The sequence below is a fragment of the Vanessa cardui genome, chromosome 11 (genome assembly GCF_905220365.1).
Source record: "Vanessa cardui chromosome 11, ilVanCard2.1, whole genome shotgun sequence".
Classification (NCBI taxonomy): Eukaryota; Metazoa; Arthropoda; class Insecta; order Lepidoptera; family Nymphalidae; genus Vanessa; species Vanessa cardui.
The window spans coordinates 6,918,881-6,936,214 of NC_061133.1; the positions used below are offsets into that span (position 1 = coordinate 6,918,881).

The 17,334-nt window shown below is 31.8% G+C and overlaps 4 protein-coding genes across 4 annotated transcripts; 1 reads left to right on the plus strand and 3 right to left on the minus strand.

Moving 5' to 3' along the window:
• Nucleotides 1-1,669, minus strand: LOC124533353. Its single transcript, XM_047108578.1, has 3 exons — nt 1,488-1,669; nt 1,212-1,350; nt 1-258 (listed from the first exon to the last, which is right to left on the minus strand). The coding sequence occupies exons 2-3, from the start codon at nt 1,347-1,349 to the stop codon at nt 85-87; spliced, it is 312 nt and encodes a 103-aa protein (XP_046964534.1). The 5' UTR covers nt 1,350; nt 1,488-1,669; the 3' UTR covers nt 1-84.
• Nucleotides 1,670-4,895: 3,226 nt separating this feature from the next.
• On the minus strand, nt 4,896-9,365 carry LOC124533870 (argininosuccinate lyase). Its single transcript, XM_047109417.1, has 8 exons — nt 9,243-9,365; nt 8,952-9,146; nt 8,149-8,373; nt 7,968-8,068; nt 7,376-7,569; nt 6,418-6,761; nt 5,672-5,859; nt 4,896-5,127 (listed from the first exon to the last, which is right to left on the minus strand). The coding sequence occupies exons 1-8, from the start codon at nt 9,249-9,251 to the stop codon at nt 4,968-4,970; spliced, it is 1,416 nt and encodes a 471-aa protein (XP_046965373.1). The 5' UTR covers nt 9,252-9,365; the 3' UTR covers nt 4,896-4,967.
• Nucleotides 9,366-11,703: 2,338 nt separating this feature from the next.
• LOC124533553 (tRNA methyltransferase 10 homolog A) lies at nt 11,704-13,869 on the plus strand. Its single transcript, XM_047108912.1, has 4 exons — nt 11,704-12,480; nt 12,973-13,119; nt 13,226-13,331; nt 13,648-13,869. The coding sequence occupies exons 1-4, from the start codon at nt 11,977-11,979 to the stop codon at nt 13,800-13,802; spliced, it is 912 nt and encodes a 303-aa protein (XP_046964868.1). The 5' UTR covers nt 11,704-11,976; the 3' UTR covers nt 13,803-13,869.
• On the minus strand, nt 13,449-17,012 carry LOC124533552 (probable serine hydrolase). The gene is made up of 3 exons (XM_047108911.1): nt 16,584-17,012; nt 15,259-15,469; nt 13,449-14,823 (listed from the first exon to the last, which is right to left on the minus strand). Exons 1-3 carry the CDS (start codon nt 16,680-16,682, stop codon nt 14,141-14,143), a joined length of 993 nt encoding a protein of 330 aa, XP_046964867.1. The 5' UTR covers nt 16,683-17,012; the 3' UTR covers nt 13,449-14,140.
• Nucleotides 17,013-17,334: the final 322 nt, after the last annotated feature.

Sequence of the window (17,334 nt, forward strand, 5' to 3'; positions counted from 1 at the left end):
TTTTATTTTTATAGCCCCTCAATCATAAATTTGGTAAAGCCATTTCAAGTATACAGAAATGTGATACATTTTGATGTTTCAAAACTAACGACCGGCTTCAATTAAACCCTTGGGCAGACCCAGAAGGGAATTGATCAAGTCTCCGTTACGTTTGATCGTTTGATACTTAGTATCGATTAAAGCATTCGTTTCTATCAATATTTTTCCATTGATGCCTCCATTGTACGCGTCTATCATAGAATGGATGTGTCGTACGTACTGAAAGGAGAAAATGTATTAATTATTTTTATTTTATGAAAGTAATTAGCACGAGAGACTGAAAATTATAGCTTTTGAGATTTGTGGCGCTTTGGCCATAATGTGCCGAATCAACAAAAAAATGGTTGTTTCATGCTTAAAATCTACTACATTGATAAGGCTTTCGCTAAACCAACTTCTTGGGAATTTATGCAAAGGTCTATTGTCTATTTAAGATATATTATTATCTATTTTTACCTGACGGAGTATACTGATAATCGATTATATTTTATTAATAATCATTATTAATTAATAATATTAATAAATTTAATTTTTCCGATTTCGATATCCAAATCCTATTAAGATGCAAAATAACAAAGGTAAAGGTAAACTTTTGTTATTTTGTATCTTAATAAATGCTGGCCGTTAAATTTGCTTTTTTTCATAAATTTATTTACAACTATCAGTATTTTTTATTTTAATTAACGATCACGGTTACTTAGGGTGTTCTACATTGCTGAACTTTCGATGAGATAACGTTGAAAATGGTGCGTCACACTAATCGCCCGACTATCATTCTATCATTGTCATTAAGCGAATAGCGATAATCTGAATATTTGACTTGAGCTACTGCGCGATATAAAACTATTGAAGTTGCCGATCAGTAAGACGCCGAAAGCAAATATAGATATTTTGAGATTTTAGAAAAAAATATCGTGGATAATGTAAGAATAGATAGTTCATTGAAATTAAATTATTGCACGGAATAGTAGATGTAATATAATGTAAACAAACAATGTAAACAAGTACAGGTACCTCAACGTCCTTTGGTTAAGAGTAAGACACATTTGATTCTAAGCGTTCTTTTTATTTGTTAATAGCTGAATCGCGCAAACGAAATATTTTGTAAGGTTTCTATGAAACACTAAAATTTGTAAAAATTGTATTAAGGCATAAATATTTGTTTTACTTACCTCCTTATTTGGTAAATTCTGTAGATTCTGTTCGTCCAATTCATTGTCATTTAGGGAATTTAATTTGTATGCAAGAGTACATGTTACCATTATGAACACTAGCATCACAGCTAATTTGAACAAATGCAGTGAAGACATCCTGTAAAGATTTTTTTTCTGTATAAAATAAATTGAGTTATTTTAAGATTTATTTAATAATTGTTTGAAATTTTATTTGTAATAAGCGCTTTTAAAATGTTTATATAAAACTTATTGGATTTATAAAGAACTAGATACCTTAAACAATGACAACGATACTGCCGCTACGGTCGTTGACTGAGGTAGGAATGTTAGGTGGTAATCCGTTTCAGAAGTTTTGTAGGCGGTTATGACTAGGGTCGGAGAGTTAGACTTTCTGTCAGTTATATCTGTTCGAAAGCACGTATTTGCGGACGGTCGCGTGCGACAGCTTATAGCCAACTCAATCACATAACACTTGGGTGCCTGGCAATATGCGGCATTGTTTTGTTTATAAAATAGGTACATTTATTTTACGGGAATCTTGAAGTGTTTTAGTGTTCGAGTAAAATGAATAAGTATGTTTATGTAATTCTATGTTAAAAATAATAAAAATGTTTACAATCAACATAGTTTGGGACCTTTTCTATTGTGATTCACTATTAAAATGTGACATTTAAATTCGCCTAGATATATACATTCTACCTAGGTGAAAGTCGATATATATATTAATCAATGGGCTTATGTTTATAACAGATTTGTATGCCACGTAGAACGAAAATAATTTATAATCTTGGATCAGCATAATATTTGCTTTTCGAGTAGAGCAAAAATTTTAATAAACGTAAATTATTTATCTAATAATTTACCCCATTACAATGATGTTTTAGTAAACAGATATGTCATTAACGCGCAAAAAGTGAAGACTAGAAAACGTCCTAATTGGGACGTTTGCTTTTAGTCGTTTTCATCATAATTATGCCAGTAATACGTTATAATACATCATAATTATGTAGTAATATGTTTTGCGTAATTAAAACATCTAGTTATCCCTTTTACTTATTGTTTTTATCAAGCTATCTTTTTACTTGTAACGAAATTTAAAATAAACGGTCCCCGGCACGGCACACTTTTTTCTGTTGTTTAGTATGAGTATAACATATCTGTTTATTAGAATATCATTGCCCCATTAAGAAAAACTTTATTAAGTTTGCTCAACTCTAACTCTAATGTCATCTAATATACATGAAGGCTATCTGGGGTTCTAGGGGTCATTATAAACATGAAATTTAGACAGACAATCATACTGCTTTTAATCATTTGATATGTTCTTAACACTTACTCAAATAAAATATGCTGTTGAATGGTTGTCCACCAGCGAAAGTCACGAAATTTTAAATAAAGTACTGGATATGGTCAGATTATTGTATAAATAAGAGATTCTTACTCAGTTTGCAAATTTTGATTTAATCAAACATTTCAAATTTATCATAAGTATATTAATATGCAATTAATAGTAATCATTAAGTAACCGCAATGGTTAGCGATGTAAATAGTTGCAAGTTCGATTGTAGCCATAGGTTCTTACAATCGATCGTATTGACGTATGTGTCTTACAAATAAATCTTTAGTTGTCTCTTAGGACTCATCACTTGAGATACTATCACTATTCTGCCGAAATCACACTATAAGGCTCTCGGCTAAGGATATCGCATCAATTTGCTTCTTCTTGTTGTTGTTGGAATGGATAGTTTAGTTTTGATTTGTCGGATTTTATTTGTTCAATCATATGTCATTGAATTATATATTAACGCTTCGATTCGGCTAGTACCTACCTTAGTAGGTCTTATTTACGTACTTCAATAAATCTTAAGAGATTTATTGAAGTACTTTAAGGCGCCATTAGTTCTTCCACTTGGCATTCTTTGGTTTTCTTCTGTTTTTAAGGATGAAATAAAGGAGTATATTTATTGTGAAATTGTTTATTTATGTCGTAAATATTGAATCGCAAAAATAATAACATAAACTTTTTCAGGACTTAATTTGACGCTGTAACGTGACAATATTTGCAGATACTTAAGTCTACATGTATGTGTGATAACAAATGCAAAATATTGGTTAGATAATCGTGGTTTATTTTCATTTCAGTTCGGCGAATAATATAAAGACACATAAACATATACATTTATGTGGCTACAATTAAATTTGTTCATCAATTATAATATGATGAAAAATATAATATATAAGTAGATACATCCATCTAAATAAAAGAGGTAACATTTGTCCTACTACCTAAATTTCCAAAAATATTTATTAGATAATTGTATTCCATCTGACAGCTAAATATAATTCAATTTTTTCGTTTGGCATAGAGGCCGTATTATTAGCCAATCCTATACCGTTTCTTATCTTAATCTTATCGAAATCTTATTTAAATATCATTGTATTTTAATAGTTATGTGTAATAATGCTTTATTTACCTTTATTTGGAAATCAATGTGATGTAATTCTTGGTCTTTTGTCATATCCATTACCTTAAATGATTGCACTTGGTGCCCGTCTAAATAGCAACTCATCTAATCATCCACCACACACCAATACTTTATATCATTGTATTCCAGTATGAAGGGTCACAGACCTAATATAACTACAGCCATAACGGATATAACATCTTAGTTCCTGAGGTGAGTGGGGCATTGGTGATGGAAAGGAAGGAAGGGTTGTAAACATCACACATTGTCATAATTTAGTGGATTGTCGAGTAGATTCACCTTTGTAATTTATGTAGAAAAAAAATAATGACGATATTTATACGGCTCACCCGTAACGTTTTGTTTAGTTTCATAGTACAATTTCTGAATCTGTTTTTCTTGGTGTTAAGCACTCTCTGCCTATAAGATATTTGTCCACCGTTGAATGTAGATTTTTAGTATATATTGTCTAACTATACTTTTAGGAAATATTTTGATAACGAGAGCATTAAAACAATGAAGTTCTTTTTCTTTTCTCTTTTACATGCATTTCCAACAAAATATCAAAGTTAAGCCTTATTAAGTTTTTGTAATATTTACCGACATTGTCAATAAATGATAAGGAATTATACATTCCGAAAACATGCCCAATATATTATTACGACAATATTTAATCCTAGTAAATTAATATGATAAGGTACAAAACTTTATTGATTTTATTTATTGATAATGTTTGTTGATTATATTTTTTATGGGGCATATGGTTGTAAGTGATCATTACTGCTCAGAACCCTTGAGCATGTATGAACTAATTTCCATTACGTAGAGTATAGGCTATCAATACGCTGCAAGCATTAATGCTTAAGCATTAATTATGTGTATAGCCTATACTAATGAAAGTAGGAGAAACGATATATAAACCTTAGATTTACGTATTTCATGCGAGTTAGTAATAACTCAGCTATTATCGTGTGCACTACTAAGAATTCATTAATATATCTTTATTTTTTATACAATACTATTACACTTAACTACTTATTACTTCTCTAATTTTACTTCCAAACTTCCAATAGCAGTTTCGTCGATATTCAAAACGATACTTACTCGTAAATACAGAGTGAATATCACAGAGTAATCAAGTTCTATCAAATGTTGTGCATTTGGTTTTTATCCTGTTATGGTTCGCATAAAGTATAGTTATTAATGAAACACTTACTTGATGAGTATAAACACATTTTATAAAGTAAAATAGTACAATAAAGACGTTATGGTGTCACTGTTTTCATTTTTATTCACAAGTTGTAATATTGCCTTCTAGCCATTGATTCAATTCTTGGATTTGTTGCAAAACAGTGTTTCTGGAAGTGCCACCTTCTGTGGTGTACTGTTCTACGCTCGACTCCCAGGAGAAAATTTTCATTAGTTCATGTTCAGTGCCAAATTCGGGGCTAAAACAGAATATACGTACTAACAGAATGTGACAATTTTGTACATCACACATTATAACAGAAATAACATCAAAATAAAACATAGTAGGCAGGTATTAGTGATCTACCAATGAGCAGGTTTTACGGAGTCATTGAAAAAATTCAATTCCGTTTATGTAATAATGCCAATCATTCAATTCATTATTCGTTGCTTTTACAGGCCTCTTCTTATCCAAAATTTTTCAGTACAACTGAATTCAAATGTGGTAAGTATATAGATTATTTTTTCAGTTATAAAATTTAACATTATGTTAGTATTGATACTGAAATCGTATATTTTATTCAATAGTAGTAATCATATTAAGTACATTGTCTTAAAATTAATTTGTTACAATCTTGAAAAGTCTGATTTATATGTATATCAAGTTCATCCAGAAGCAAGTTTAATCACGATTGTAAATTCGTACCAAACAGATGAGAACGTAAATAAATATAAACATCTTAAAAGAACAGATTCATATGATTGTTGTTTTGATTTAGACTGTATATCCATAACAGCTGTTACCATATAGCGACATATTCACGATGCGGCAATTGCTGTAGATCGAGCCCGAGAGCGGCGGCGCGGCGCAGTGCGGCTCCGACCAGATGATGCGCGCGGCGAAACGGCACGCCGCGACGCACCAGGGCGTGCGCCAGATCCGTCGCCAGCATACCTGGTTCTAGCAGGCTGCGTGCTTTTTCAACGTCCACCTACATCGTCAGTACGAAAATTAGAAGTATTAAAACAAAACCTTATTCATACTTTCTTAAGTGATTTTACGCAGGGTATAAATTACGATTCAAATAGAAAATAAACCTACCATCCGTCCCGCCATTTCATATTACTTATACTTGATGCAGTTATTTTAATCAACTGGCGTTAATGTAAAAGAATTTTATATAGTTCAAAAATTCATTTATATGTTATATGTATTCATTTATATATTTTTGATATATTTTATATATCAAAAATTACATGATTAAAAGGTTCTAGCAGGCTGCGTGCTTTTTCAACGTCGACTTACATCGTCAGTACGAAAATTAGGTGTATTAAAACAAAACCTTATTCATACTTTCTTAAGAGATTTTGCGCAGGGTATAAATTACAATTCAAATACAAAATAAAGCTACCATCTGTCCCGCCATTTCATATTACTTATACTTAATGCAGTTATTTTTATCAACTGTCCTTAATGTAAAAGAATTTTATATAGTTTATGATAAAAATTTCATGATTAAAAGTTTGTGTCGGATAAAATACAAACATACTTTCATGGTAGATACGGTTCCCACGGTGACTTTTAAGCAATCCAGCAGTCTGTCATATGATCTGAACAAGATTTCCTTATCCGATTGTAAATCCTTATTGTATGTACTTGGTAAGCCTTTTAAAATACAGCTGAATGAGAATGCGTCGCCGAGTAATATTCCAGCCGCTCCTCGTACAAGTTCTAAGCCATCGGGATTACGTTTTTGGGGCATGAGACTGGAGCCGGTAGAAAATTGATCGGAGTGCTGTATGAATTTAAACTCTTGTGAGCTGTAGATTATTAGGTCCTCTGCTAATCTACTAAGATGTAATCCACATAGTGATGCCCAGTTCAGAAATTCAACTAAAATATAAACAATAACACTTCATTACCTTTTAACCTATTACTATTTTCGCTCGTAAAATGATAACTGTAGATACTGTATAAACATAAATAATTAAAGCCAAATATATTACATTATATTTAATTATATTTTGTGTAAATAATGTATGTATCTTATAACTACATATAATTATGTAATGCATATATAATGCAATTTGACATATTTATGAATTCGTTTGTGATTTAGTTACACATTATTTTTTTTACAGAATTTAAAATTATATTGTTTAATGCTATTTTGTTCGGTTAAATATACACGAGAACTGAGATGGCCCAGTGGTTAGAACGCGTGCATCTTAACCGATGATTGCGGGTTCAAACCCAGGCAAGCACCAGCAAGCAAGCATATGTGCTTAATTGTGTTTATAATTCATCTCGTGCTCGGCGGTGAAGGAAAACATCGTGAGGAAACCTGCATGTGTCTAATTTCATAGAAATTCTGCCACATGTGCATTCCACCAACCCACATTGGAACAGCGTGGTGGAATACGTTCCAAACCAGTTCCAGTGGGAAATTTACAGGCTGTTACTTTACTTTACTTTACTTTACTAAATATACACGTATCAGAAATTACCTATGTGGTCCCTCGAACCAACAGCAAACATGGAGTTGGGTGTAACATTTTGAAATCCCAAGCTCGTGGCTAATCGTTTACGGTCAATCGGCAATGCACAGCCGGCAATAGCCCCACTGCCGAGGGGACAAGATGACAAGCGAATTCTCTGCTCTTCTAATCTCTTCACGTCGTCTCGTAATGACCAAGCATAGCTGTTGGTGTATAAAATTCTCGTAGTATTCTTTAGGTTTTACAATTTCAAAATATTATTAATGGGGGTTACCAGAGTCGGATTTAAAGGTCTGGAGGCCCCCAGGCCACAAAGCAGTGGGGGTCCTAGACAAACAGAAGCGTGAACAACCTAATAATTATATTATCATGAATAAATTACTTTTTCATTTCAATCACTAAGCTATGATTTATTTACTTGTATCGTTAACTTTTAAAATATTAAATAATAACATTATTATTATTTGATTATAGTAATACCGAGAGTTATTGGTTAACTTCCTGAAAAATGTGGCCCCCACTAATGTGGAGGCCCCAGGGCAGTGGCCCCGGTTGCCCTCCCCTAAATACGGCCCTGGGGGTTACACTAGCTTAGACTTACCTTAATAAAAAGTGACTCCACCGGATGGGCTGTGCTCGTTGCAAATGAGTATATCCGGGACATATTATATCTATTTCTTGCTCTGCCCGTTTTACGAGAACCTTTTGAATGAATAAAATAGACAGTTGTAAATAAAGTTCAAAATATCCAAATGATTGTTTGTGTTGTTTAAAAATGTTACCGAGGCGAGACGTATAATTTCGTTTTGAATTCTTTTTAGCGAAGAAAGCATCCATAGCTTGGTGTCGGTAGCGGACTGATCGTTGCGACTGCGAGCGGTATGCAGGCGTAGAGCGGCTTCTCCAGCGTGCTCTGTTAGACGCCTTTCGACAACAGAATGTATGTCTTCCTCGGTATCGTTTAGCCTGCCATTGTTGTAGAGCTCCTCTGCGATCTCCTCCTCCACCTGATGTCATAATATTAAAATGTTTATTTGTTTTGCGTTATATTTTATCTAGGAACAAATTATCTTTTTTGAAAGTTTGATAGATTAGTGGAGTTGATTATACATTTGTAATGCTTCTATAATTAATTAAATTGCTTATACATTGACTGTATGTAAATACTTAAATACAATTACTTAAGTAGCTTACAGGTAAGTATAGTAGAATAGTACAACTTAGATGTAGCATCGGCAAATTCAATAAAACCGATTACAACCAATAGAAATAGCACCCTATCGCGCCATTCGACGCTATTGGTCGCTATAGATTCTCACGTAAGTGTAACCTCCGAAAGTGTATGTAAATCGACATGTCAAATTGACGAATATATAAGGTCATATGATATAACAACAACAAGCTATTACGTTTGTGTAAAGATCATATTCACATAAGAAATAAATATTGATAATTTTTGATAGCGTACTTAACTCAGTTTATGTGATCGGTTTTACGAATTTTGCCGATGCTACATTTAAGTTGTGTCGTACTATACGTATACATATGTACATATTGTGTTTTAAAGTAAAAAACTGTAACTTACTTTATCTAGTCCCTTTTGTATAGCATCATTGTCCTGCTTAGAAAGATGTCCACTTCGATGTAGTTCCTCCGCCCACGCTTTGCTGCCTTTGATATCTTCTCGATAAAGTCGCGAGTCTATTCCTAGAGAGTCGTTCAGACGCCGTAATACTGAAGAAGGTTCTTCTTCAAAACAGCCTCCCCAAAGTTTATATCGCTGATAAATATCAAAATATAACCAACTATAGTATTAGATTAATCTTACTTACATTTATAAATACATAATTTGTATAATTATAATGCTATTACTTACATCAGACATTATATATGGATATTTTCACAATTATAAAATAATACGCAATATAATTTACACAAGTCAGTAGGTATGTTGTTATTATCTTTGTACAAACTTGAATGAGATTATTTAATTGCTTTCTATTTCGTTACAGCATCCACTGTAGTTATCATATCTATAGGTTAACGTAGGTCGAAGTTAATCATTTTAAATTTATTTTGTAAATAGAATATAAAAAATAATATTTTTTAACTGATTTTTTAACTCTCAGGAAAGTGGTTCCATTAGCTAAATATGTGATGGTGTTATAAGCGTATTAATACTTTTTAATGTTTTTTACGGATATTGATCTGAATTGAAAATGAACATGACTTATATTATTTCATTTTTGTAGCGTGACTGGTGCAAATTTGGCCTCACATGGAATACTGCTCTCACCTCTTGGCGGGTGCTCCCCAATACCAGCTCCTTCAATTTGACTGTTTCCAACGCAAAGCGAATTATTAACGATCAAGCCTTTCTGCCTTCAAAACCGATCTGCTTGACCCCTTGGCTTTGCATAGAGATGTTAGATCACTCTGCATCTTTTACCGAATTTTTAACGGGGAATGTTCTGAGGAATTGTTTAGATTAATCCCGGCTGCTGAATTTCTTAGGGCAGAATTTCATCCTTGATGTCCGAAAATCTACAACAGCGCGATTTTTAAGACATTTTCTACCTCGCACAACAACTTTGTAGAACCAGCTTTCGCCGGCAATTTTTCCGAACCGATACGACTTAGGAACCTTCAAGAAAAAAGCGTACCTACTCCTTCCTTAAATGCCGGCAACGGACCTGCAAGCCCCCTGGTGTTGCAGATGTCCATGGGCGGTGGTAATTACTTTCCATCAGGTGAGCCTCCTGCTCGATTCCCCCCCCCACTATTACATAAAAAAACAAGAATCAGGGATGTTTTAGATATGTATGTAATTTCCGATCTGGATACGAATATATTAATAAAACTAGTTTTAAATACAGCTACCGTCACGAAAAGATTTCGAGTTATCTGATTGTTTCGAAAAGTTTTGGTTACAGATATTAGATTATTTAAAGGTTGTAATAGAAAAAAATGACAAGATATTTGATAATTTGACTTTATTTGTACCTAATCCTAGGATATAGGTAATTTCTTATTCACCTAAGTTTATTCCTCGTACATAATAACCGTATAAACACGTTGTCAATGGATTAACAATATTAAATATTAAAATAAAGAAGGCTTAATATAATAAACAATTTTGATCTCACGATGGAGGTTTTAAAGTCGAGTGGTTACAGTGGTTAGAACGCGTGCATCTTAACCGATGATTGCGGGTTCAAACCCAGGCAAGCACCGCTGATTCATGTGCTTAATTTATCTTTATAATTCATCTCGTGCTCAGCGGTGAAGAAAAACATCGTGAGGAAACCTGCATGTGACAAATTTCATAGAAATTCTGCCAAATGTGTATTCCACCAAACTGCATTGGAACAGCGCGGTGGAATATGTTCCAAAACCTTCTCCTCAAAGGGAGAGGAGGCCTAAAGGCCCAAAGGCTAAAGCCTTTCTAGCCAGTGGGAATTTACAGGCTGTTGTTGTTGTTTTGATGGAGGTTTTGGAATTTGTTTAATTACTCTTTAGTGGGGTTTGGCTGTACATTAAGTATATCTGAAAACAATAGAGTTGCTGTCTTCTATGTTATTCATACATATTTTTGGGGTATTTTTTTGTATAGTTAAGTAGGACAGGCAAGTTGAGCGGGTAGTACCAATTACGAACTCAGCAGGCTTGACAAAGAAGTAACACCATAGTTATAGCTGCACTCAAAATTTGTTTATACAAAGTAGATAAGGGATATTACCATTTATGATTAATTTTGCAACTGATTTTTTAAAAATTTTTATTTGTACATACATTTTTGATTATTGAATTTTTAAAAATTTTATAACACACGTTTTATCTCTCTGTCTCTCTCATACATTACTTTATAATGTATTACATTCCGCAACTGAAATACGTACATATTTTAAATTACTATTACATCCTGTTACCCATTAATGAAATTAAGGCAAAAACATTATATTTACGATTAAAAATTGCAATTTAACTTGTATAGATCAGTAATTACATCGCAACTATGACTAAAAATCTTTGTGTATTTAGCCAAAACTTAAAAGCAAAATAAAGAAGAATATTAGCAATATATTTTATTCACCGAGTAGGTGTCTACCGAAATGTTTGGTATACGAATTTAATGGCAGTACTATAGGTGTAGGATAAACCATTTTTTAAAATTAATATTCATACGATTTTTAATTGTTAAAACGATTAGGTTAATAAATATGATTAACAAAATACCAAGTATTAGCGCATTCCTTAAAATTTCAAAACAGCTCAAACACCGCTATTTACCTAAATAAAACATTTTATGGGTCATTTTTTGAACACAATTGTCAATGTCAATTGTCATTGTCATAATATACACATGTTAACTTGTTTGTATTTTGGTTAGCAAAATGGGATCTTGGGACTAAGAATATGTCGAACTATTTGTTTAATGAATGGAGCTGTTATGGAAAATTAACTTAATATTGATGTAGTTCTTTAGTTTTATATGTAATTACATAATATAGTGATATCTACCAATCCTAAGACTTAACCTAGCTTACTTAGGTCTAAGTGAAACTGTTTTGAATGATTATATATGTTCAATTTAATAAAAATATTTACAAATGGAAGAAATAAATTCTACTAAAGAAGAATTTAACTATGAATCGAATTTTCCACAATGTACTCTTTTTGATATTAAAATAGATCCAGGCTTAAAAGGTGATGATGGGGCAGAATTACCACGACCGTTTACAAAGAATCAAATGCGGAAATGGTTGAAGAAGGTTAGGTGGGAAAATAGTAAAGCTGAAAAAAGATCTAAAGAGAAAGCCAGAGCCAAGGAACGGCGAAGAAAAGCCAAGGCTGAAAATATAGATTTAGGTCCAAATAGAAAGGCATTAAAGAAAATGAAGTTTGAGAAACCGAAAAAAAATATTGGCATCATAATAGATCTTAGTTTTGATAATTTGATGATAGAAAAAGACAGGTATAAAGTGATTAAACAAATTTTAAGATGTTATTCAATTAACAGGCGGTCAGATTCACCTTTACAATTTCATGTAACCAGCTTTGGAGAAAAGACTAGAGTTGATATGTCTAGACATAATGGTTATGAAAATTGGGATGTAAGTTAGCATTGTAAATGTAAAGTTTTTAGAACATTAATAGTAATAATTGCATCTTATATTGCCTTATTTATGTAGAGATTAGATATGGGTGTATATGCAACAGCTTGAAACTTAAGTCCCTAAAAATGCATTCATCATCTTTTTCCAAGTTGCTAAGTTGATGTACAAAATTTATCTTAAGCTTTAGTGATATAAAAAAAATTTAAAGGAAAGCCACCAGCTAAAGAATGCGATTTGTACATTATTTCACAAATTTTTGAAAATTAATTGTATGATTTAAATGTAATTCATGTGAATTGCCACTAAAAGTATTATTTTATTTATATTAAAACTGGTTAGGTGTTCATTTTATTGCCATGCATCATAACATCTCTAAAGGCCTAAGTAGTAGGCCTAAAAGTAAAGTCTAAAAAAAACCTCATGTAACTGTATGCAATTAATTTTTATGATATATTAATTACTGAATGTATATTAATATTCCGTTTTTAGATAGTTTATCATGAAGAATCATATCTCAACAAATTTCCAAAGGACAAACTTTTTTATTTGACAAGTGAATCAGATAATATCATTGAATGTTTTGAAGAAGATACCTACTATATAATAGGAGGTTTAGTGGATCATAACCAACACAAGGTCAGCTGATAATAGTTTTAGTCCTAATTATTTTACTCTGCTGATTTATATACTAGTCAATTATGTGGATTTAAATTTATTTTATTTTCTATATTATTCTATGCAGGGTCTGTGTCATAAAATTGCAGTCGAACAAGGTATAAGACATGGTCAGTTACCTTTAAATAAATATGTCAATATGAAAACGAGAAAAGTTTTAACAATTGACCATGGTAAGAAATTATATTAAATAATATTAAAAACTTAACATTTATTGAGTATAAACTTTTTGATAATATAAACTGTATGTATGTACATATTATTTTAATGAAGGAAAAAATAATACAATGTAGATAAAAATAATTTATTGTTACACTGTTTTAAGTACCTTTTCATTGAAACTGTTTTAGCAAATCGTTTAATAATAATAATAAGTAGTCATCATGGATTATAAACATCCAAATAAAAAATGTTGTGATGTTACAAGGTCGACATTTAGTATGTCAAGTCAGATCTTATGTAATACAAAAAATACAATTTTTGTTACAGTATTTGAGATTGTGCTCAGAGTGTGTGAAGGTATGTCCTGGCAAGATGCACTCATTAAAGTATTGCCAGTAAGAAAAGGAGCACATGTTTGTGATTCCACTAATAGTTATTCTTCGAGTATAGATGTCTCCTTTGACAGCGATGGTACAAACTAACATCAGAATATGAACAATTATGTTATTGTTTGAATTGCAATATAAAATAAATATGTTATATATTTAATAAGTTATTTTATTGACATTATAAATATTTGTAAAAAAGAATATTGCACATGTTTTTTAATGTTCTTAAATATTATTACGTTGCTTAATTTTAAATGCAAGTATATAAAAATTGTATTAGTTTTGGTTTTGTGTAAAACTATGTCAATTTACAAAAATAAATAGGCCATTAGGAAGTCATTAATATTTGTATCACAATTGTTGCAAATAAATACTGAAATCACCTCACACTATTATTTGTCTATATTTAATATTTAGAAAGATATATTTGATTACTTGATAAACTTATATTTTTCTAAAAAATTTACAATAATAGGCAACACTAGTTCTGGATTATTTAAGTGCACATGGTGAGTGCCATCAAGAAAATGACACTCAAATTGACTATTGTTTTGAGCGATTACTTCTCGCATTTCTACCGAATGCTCGTCTGAAGCGAAAGGCGAATCTATTGCTTTAAGATAAAGTGTCGGGCATTTTAATCTTTTGACGAGGACTTCTACAAATTTTTTATCTTCAACGCAAAATAAAGTATGTTTTAGTCTAGGATCTCTTGAAAAATAATACTTATTTGGGTTAATGGCTGACTCTTTCGCTCCTCGTTTAATGAGATGAGGGACGCTCTCGTTAGAGACTGATTTCCTAGTCCCTAAATGCCATATTTTTATCATTTCTTCCATTGTGTAGCTTGGGGGCTCTCCTTTTAACGATTGCGTCATTTCTATTTTGCGTAAAATCTTTGGGTAATTCTCTACTATCTGATTTAAATCGTAATCATCGTATATAAGACTATCGACCGCGATGAAGAAATCTACCTCATCTGGAAAAACACTCGCGAAACGCATTCCAGCTATAGAGCCCATTGAATGAGATAGTAGTGACACTTTGTCCCATTTAAAATATTCCTTTAAATATAGAATAAAGCGAGCAAAATCCCACGTGTAGTACTGCATCCCTGAAAACATGTAATTTTTTTAACGGGTCTCATTAAAAATAAGTGAATTACAAAATAATTAATGTTTCCGTGTACATAACAATAGAATTTAAAGCATTAAATTTAATTGACATATAAATTGAGTGTCGCTTCATTTGTCGTTGTGCATGGGGTGCAATTAGCTGCCTTACTGTGTGAGATAGAATTCGTTTTTAGTTTAGGGTACGTTGACATTGCAGACCGATATTAAGCAAGGCAGCTATTCCGAATACAACAAAGACAAGTCAACGACAAACGTAACAGTAGTATATCACTATCAATCTCCTAAGGTCAGGGCAACGGATCATTTCTTGACAGAAAATATCAATAGGTTTATTTCCCGAAATAGGATTCCAGGAGACCGGAGAAAACGCACAAGCTAGATAAATTTTCAACCCTAACTTAAGATAAATTTACCTTCCGGAATCCAGGATGAAAGTCCATGGCCAGGAAAATCAATTGCTAATATCGGACGTTTCTTGCTAAGACTTGGCGCTAGAGTATCCCAGGTTCCGGCGTTATCTTGCCAACCATGCAAAGCTAGTATCGGTTTCTCGTTTTCTCCACCCCACAATTTTGCTGCCACGTGTCCCCATTTTACAGGGATTTGAATTTCTTTTACAGGAGTCTGAAAGATAAAACACAAAAATGATGACGCAAATGTAATGCTTTTATTTTTCAGTAAAATGAACAAGTGTCGATAGTATGAAATTGCAACTAATATAAAAAATAGTATGCGATATTATTTTACATGCGATATTTTTTTTTTGTATAGCACAAATCGATCATATCTGTAAACAAACAATTTCATAAGTGCTTTCAAGCGCTACAATCGATTGAATAAGGCAGCATTATCATTTTGCTGGTTAAAACGCATAGTCAATTAACGGTTTTGCCATTTTCATATTTAAAAAAACAAATTATTATCTACCATTGATATGAGCCTATAACATTATGTACACAATGACGAATGTAACAATATTAGCTAAGCTGTTTCAGCTGTCGGGCTTAAGGAGTAATATATAAACAATGAAGAAAATATTAACGTTTAAAGTCATGTGTTTTTGATTCTGGAAAATAAATATCAATTCATATAAATACATTGCGATGTATTCGTATGTTATAAATAATTTTAATTAATCAATAAGGGAACCGAAAAATGTATATAATTATATACATTATTATAATTAAGTCAATAATTATTATAGTCCACAAATGTTAGTGAAAATACGGGTTCACTCTTTATTCCCTTACGATTGAAGAGTCCAAACACAGGAACCTTTACCTAGTTTGAACCTAGGGCCTCAAGGCCTGTAGCCTCATAAACTAGCCACTTCTTTTTCAATCAAAAATAGTTTTTTTAGAAAGAAACCCGTCTCCCTGAAGGGTATCTGGGTTATGTGGGATTTCCATTACAATTCCTGTAATGGTAATCTTCGATACGGATCGGAGAGACTGCGGCAATAAAATAACTAATAAATTAGTTAAAACCATGATGTTGATATTAATTTATTTCAAAAGATAATTATTACAACACCTGATAATAATTTTATTTTTATGTTAAATATAATAGTCGTTTTAGAGTAATTACATATATTTAATACATAATATTTATGAGTCATATTATCATGTTATAATTATAAATAGAATCAAATCATTGGACCATAAATATTTGTTTTACACAGTAAGTAGAATCATACATGCATAATTAATTAAAAATATAAAAAATTGATGATACTCACCTCAGTATGAATTTGTTTCACCTGAATATCTTTCAATATAGGTCTTATAAACGAGCTCTTAGGGTTTAATATCGTAGAATATAGCAACTTTTTAGCCATTGCTTGTCACTGTGAAACAACTTCACGTCGTGTTTATTCGAGCGTGCTACAATCAATGTACTTATTTTATGTTATATATGCAAAACAAAATGTCAATAACTCTGTCACTTCTAAGCGCTTACTCTTTACGTTAAGTTATATAACAGACGATTAATCTGTGAAACTGTTATAATGTAAATTAATATAACATTCCAAGACGAAATCACTTATACAAATTGTTCATTTAGGTTAACAAAAACCCAATCAAATATTTGGGCACTCGCACATTTTAACTGTTAACCTAAAATAATTCGTTTAACCTGGATACTGAGGCCCGATACGAAGTTACTCAAGGCCGTATTACGTCAGTCAATAGTATGAAGTTGCAGAGTCATGCGACTGAATATTTTAGTTGCTAATGGTCATAGCTCTGAATAGACTTTGAACTTAGAGAAGCACGTCGCAGTCAGTTTATTCATTGACCTATGTACATATATTGTTCTTTAAAGTAATATCTTAGTTAGAACATAAACTTATTATGCAACATATAATAGTTGAAACATACGAAAAAGATAATTTTATAAGAACATTATTGGAGATACTTAATTCTAAAAAACTGTTTTTTATGATTTGTAGCTTACTCAATATATTAAAATTTATTTATTTATACTTT

Coding starts and splice junctions, on each gene's coding strand:
- LOC124533870 (XM_047109417.1), bottom strand. Junction 6,762..7,375: donor TGGTTCGAGGGACCACATAG/GTAATTTCTGAT, acceptor TTTATATTTTAG/TTGAATTTCTGAACTGGGCA. Junction 5,860..6,417: donor GAACCGTATCTACCATGAAA/GTATGTTTGTAT, acceptor CTGACGATGTAG/GTGGACGTTGAAAAAGCACG.
- LOC124533552 (XM_047108911.1), bottom strand. CDS start 16,682: ATGGCTAAAAAGTTGCTATATTCTACGATATTAAACCCTAAGAGCTCG. Junction 15,470..16,583: donor TGAAACAAATTCATACTGAG/GTGAGTATCATC, acceptor TTTATCTTTCAG/ACTCCTGTAAAAGAAATTCA. Junction 14,824..15,258: donor TTCATCCTGGATTCCGGAAG/GTAAATTTATCT, acceptor ACATGTTTTCAG/GGATGCAGTACTACACGTGG.
- LOC124533353 (XM_047108578.1), bottom strand. CDS start 1,349: ATGTCTTCACTGCATTTGTTCAAATTAGCTGTGATGCTAGTGTTCATA. Junction 259..1,211: donor AGAATTTACCAAATAAGGAG/GTAAGTAAAACA, acceptor TTCTCCTTTCAG/TACGTACGACACATCCATTC.
- LOC124533553 (XM_047108912.1), top strand. CDS start 11,977: ATGGAAGAAATAAATTCTACTAAAGAAGAATTTAACTATGAATCGAAT. Junction 13,120..13,225: donor TGGATCATAACCAACACAAG/GTCAGCTGATAA, acceptor TATTCTATGCAG/GGTCTGTGTCATAAAATTGC. Junction 13,332..13,647: donor AGTTTTAACAATTGACCATG/GTAAGAAATTAT, acceptor TTTTTGTTACAG/TATTTGAGATTGTGCTCAGA.